This window comes from Armigeres subalbatus, unplaced genomic scaffold (assembly GCF_024139115.2).
Source record: "Armigeres subalbatus isolate Guangzhou_Male unplaced genomic scaffold, GZ_Asu_2 Contig141, whole genome shotgun sequence".
NCBI classification, from domain to species: domain Eukaryota; kingdom Metazoa; phylum Arthropoda; class Insecta; order Diptera; family Culicidae; genus Armigeres; species Armigeres subalbatus.
The window spans coordinates 759324-763718 of record NW_026942188.1 but is presented as its reverse complement, the minus strand read 5'-3'; the positions used below and the strand labels follow the sequence as shown (position 1 = coordinate 763718).

The 4395-nt window shown below is 41.8% G+C and overlaps 1 protein-coding gene across 2 annotated transcripts; it reads right to left on the bottom strand.

Moving 5' to 3' along the window:
• Positions 1 to 441: 441 nt before the first annotated feature.
• On the bottom strand, positions 442 to 4128 carry LOC134202764 (protein toll-like). Of its 2 annotated transcripts, XM_062677755.1 has the most exons (2): positions 1622 to 4127; positions 864 to 1562 (listed from the first exon to the last, which is right to left on the bottom strand). In XM_062677755.1, exons 1-2 carry the CDS (start codon positions 4044 to 4046, stop codon positions 991 to 993), a joined length of 2997 nt encoding a protein of 998 aa, XP_062533739.1. In that variant the 5' UTR covers positions 4047 to 4127; the 3' UTR covers positions 864 to 990. The 2 variants fall into 2 exon arrangements, with proteins under 2 accessions (XP_062533738.1, XP_062533739.1); XM_062677754.1 differs by having other exon boundaries at positions 442 to 4128.
• Positions 4129 to 4395: the final 267 nt, after the last annotated feature.

Below are 4395 nucleotides of genomic sequence, written 5' to 3'. Positions count from 1 at the left end.
GTATTTTAAGGAACGTGAAAATATTACTCAAAGCTTTCTTACTCGAATTATTGACATGAGAAGCATTTACAACTCTGTTAGCTGAACAGTTTGATGTTTGACACAGTCTTTCTTTATTTAGCGGCTACATAATTGGCTCTGAATCATTAGTAAATGTGAATCGTGAAATCTTTCGATATAAAGAGCAATTTCATAACTGTCAAATAAGGGAATAGATAATCCAGCCTTCGGCCACTGTGCGTTGTTTGAAGAATCACACTGGCCAGCAATAATATGGTCAAATTAGTTTTGATACGGTGATAACCGTTCCGTAATGTTCCATTCACCAACCAAGCCAACTATCCGGGCAAGCGCGTCTCTGTCAGCCTTTATTCGCCGGGGGCTCATTAGAATTGAGATGTTCAACTAGATATGGTGGCCTTTGAGGCTGGGTGCAAGCAAACAGACGATTATTGTGAGCCTTTTCAAATTGGAATGATTGAGTGATGGGTATCATGCCTTTGTCAGTGGGATGTTATTCACGGCGAACTGATCCGATGATCAGTTTGGTGATTTATTATTGAAAGTATTTGGTTGGTAGGAATTTCGGGTTTCATCCGTATACGGCAGTATCAACATTTCATAAATGAATCAACTCAAATCAATCAAATATCAGTAATTAGTAATAGTTGTGTGTTGTGTCGATTCTCGTACTGTTCATGTTCTGGATCAAAAGAGTATCTTTCGGAAAAGAAACGCTAAACTTATCATTTCTGTATACTTGTTTGTTTATTAACCATATGTATCGCTTCTTGTCAAGCTATTTTCGTACATCTCCGAACACAATCATTCGATTATACTTCACTTTCTTTAGTTATTATTATAAACAGTTCATCCAAGTACCTACTGTCGATAATGTTTATACCCTCGAAATTGTTCGTTCCATCTAATTCCTCCATCGAACTGCCTAACGAGTGGCTTAACATCGGATTAATGTACCCACGATGCTCGTCATACGCAACTATCTGTGACTTCGAAACATCCTGTCGGTCCTCTAGCAGTCCTATCTCGTAGCTTCTTGCACATCGCACTTTCTTCAGGCCTCGAACGTACGGTGGGTGTGGCATCGCGTACTGCAACCGATCCCAGAACCACGGATCTCCCCACCTTATGTACGTATTCATTCGCAGATATGCCTTCAGGTCCGCATCCAGCAGTTCGATGTCGCCAAAATGTTCGTACATAATCACAATCACCCGGGTACGTCTTTCGGCGATCGAATTCAAGTGTGCCGTCCGGAACTCCATCCGGGCCCATACCGATTCCAGAAAGCTCTTCGACAGAACCACGATCGTTCGGCGGGACTCGCTGATGGATCGATCTATCTGTTCGGCGATCAGCTCTCCGGGAGTCCAATCGCGCATGTGCCAACACGTTCGAAAGTTCATCGGCGGTTGCTCCAGGGTCGGTACCAAATGATTTGCAACGAAGTCTTCGTCGTGATGCGAGTAGGATATGAACGCATCGAACCGTTTGTCCTTGTCCAGTTCCTGTTCGGTTACCCAACATAGCAGCAGGTTCCGCTTGAAGAGCCATATTTTTATTTCATTGTGGTAAGCAAAACAGATGGAAGCGCAAATACCGACGGATAGCCCTAGTAGAAGGACGCTGAGGCAGACCGCGATGATCATTGTCCAGTGATCCTTGCAAAGATTGCTTATTGAGATGTTCGCTAGTCGTTCGCCGTTTGGGCATGTGATGTGGTTGGTATCGACAATCAGGTGAAAGGTCTGCTGGACAAACTCCAGGAAGTGCACTGAACTGCAGTCACATTGCCAAGGATTTGAACCCAAATGCAAGCGTTCCAATGTGCGACTTTTGTTGAGATTTTGGATGGTTTTGACGTCTAATGTCGTTAAATGATTTAAGGAAAGGTCAAGAATACGAAGACTATCCAGAATGGACGTGTTTTGCAAATTGGAAATCGAGTTGTTGCGCGCGTACAGTTTGGAAACTGCTGACAAACCACCCGAGGGTAACTCTGTAATTTTGTTGTTTTCAATGTGCAGCTCGACAAATTTGTACTCAAGCTTGTTCGGATGCGGAAGATCCGGTATTCGAACTAGTTCGCGACCAGTACAATTGACAATAACCGTAAGGTCGATTGGTCGCTGAAAACAGTGACACTCTGTTGGACAGTTTGTTTTATTCAACGGACAAGTGAGATCCTCGGTTGAAACATCGGAAATGTCTACCAATTGAAGATTCTCTGGCTCAAAGCAATGTAAATTGTTCGTAACAAAGCGAATTCTTTGATTGGTTGGTGATTCGTGATTCTGAATGTATTGGACGAACGATAACATATGGCAGTTGCAATCAAATTCGTTACCTTCAAGATTAACCAAGATTTTTCCTGTCTTGCTGGTATGCTGCAATGATGACGGAGCTTGGAAATCGTTCATATCGACTACAGCAATTCGATTGTTTGTAAGATCGATACGAATGTCGCGAGATATGAAATGTAGATTGAGATACGTTAACCGAGTGAACTGATTGAAGCTCAGGTCCAGCTCACGGAGGTGAATTGTATTGAAGTTCCAGTCGTGTAGCATGACGTCAATGCTGTTGTTCATGAGGTTCAAAGTGCGTAAATTATTCAGATACTGGAATGGGGATTTCGTGTTGCTTCCAGAATACTGCAAAAAGTTATTTTGCAGGAAAAGATTTTGCAGATTCACTACTTCGGAGAATGCAATCAAGTCGATTACTAGAAGATTGTTGTTCTCCAAGTGGAGCTCAGTGAGTTTATCTAAGGATGAAAAACATTTCGCGGAAATGTTATGAAGTCTGTTGAACGATAAATCAAGTATCGCAAGTTCCGACGCATTTTCCAGCAGCTTGTCTGGTAGAAGTTCCAGCTTGTTATAAGCTACGTTTAAATTCTTTAGTAAATGTTGATCTCGTAATAATACTTCCGGGAGATATCGAAAATTATTATAGCTCAAATCGATATGAAGGAGCGCTGACGAGCCGAAAAATATTGATTCTGGAATTTCAGAAAACCCGTTTCGACTAAGAATCACACTGGTCAACATAGGAAGATTCCGAAGAAAATCACTTGGAAGAATCGTAATCGGTTTAAGATTGTTGATCATTTTGAACTCCTTCAGATAACGATTAGAAGATAACAATCCTGCCTGAAAACTACTAAAATTGTTGAATCCAAGATTCAACGTGGACAACTTCTCAAACCCAGAGAAAACATCTTTATCCAGGGAATCTATCAAATTGACTGATAAATCAAGCTCTTCGAGTGACTCTACTCCATAAAATGTTTGCTTATCGACCGTTCGAATTTCATTATGCCATAGGTTCAAATGGCGGAGCTTTGACTGTTTTTGAAGAAATCCTGCCTCCAATTCGGTAATCTGATTCGCTCCCAACTCTAAAATCACTAAATCTGTCAAATTCTGAAAAACGTTTCCCAAGCGAGTTAAATTGTTTCCACGCAAAACCATCCATTTCAAACTGTGTAAATCCGCGAACAAATCCGGTCGTATATGATCGATTCCCGCACTAAGGAACAACTTTTCCAGATTTTGCATTCCGGCAAAGTGTGGTCTGAGCAGCTGCACTCCGGAATCCTTTCCGTAGCTTTGGTACCAAAAATCCTTCACATTTTGCACCCCAAGAAAACTCACCAGCTGAAGAATCGATTTGTCCTCTGGAAGCGGACAGTGGATCACTTTCACCTGCGTTGTGTTGCCCGCCTTCAATGTTGGTAACGCGCCGAGATCGTGTCGATCATAGCATTGCACTTGAGCGTACGCTTCTGGTTTGATCTTGACGATGATTTCGGGATTCACAATCGGACATTGGATCTCGTAATCGGTGATTGCGTGCATGCAACTGCAATCGTCTGTGGGGTTCGGTTCCGGACACGAAAACTTTGCACTTTCACTGGCAATGGGACCCAGCAGTTCTTCTCCGATGATGTAGTCGAGGTGTTGATCGGCGAATACGTTGAATATATTCATAATGATATATAATACGATGAAGCATTTCATGGCGATCGTTGAACTTATTTTTTAACTTCGAAAGTATAAATGAAAGTTGTTTACTATATTGTCAAACATAGAGGACTTCATATAAATACATTAGTTGGTTTGTACCGATGGCAAACTAGTGTCTACCCGTTACAGTAGCAATTCGATCTACCTCCCAATTGGGTACGAATCTACCCACATCAATGAAAACTTCCGTTGGAAGCAGTTTGGTTTGGACTTCCCCATTTCAATGGACGCTGGAAATTACCCGATTAGACAATTCATAAATCATTTCCCCATTTTACATCAATACACGTTGTTCAAAATTACCATGTCGCAGCTGACAGCTATTTTCGACAACAAATTTCTT

Bases quoted from the DNA above. Each gene is read 5' to 3' on its own strand.
- LOC134202764 (XM_062677754.1), bottom strand. From the start codon at position 4,046: ATGAAATGCTTCATCGTATTATATATCATTATGAATATATTCAACGTA.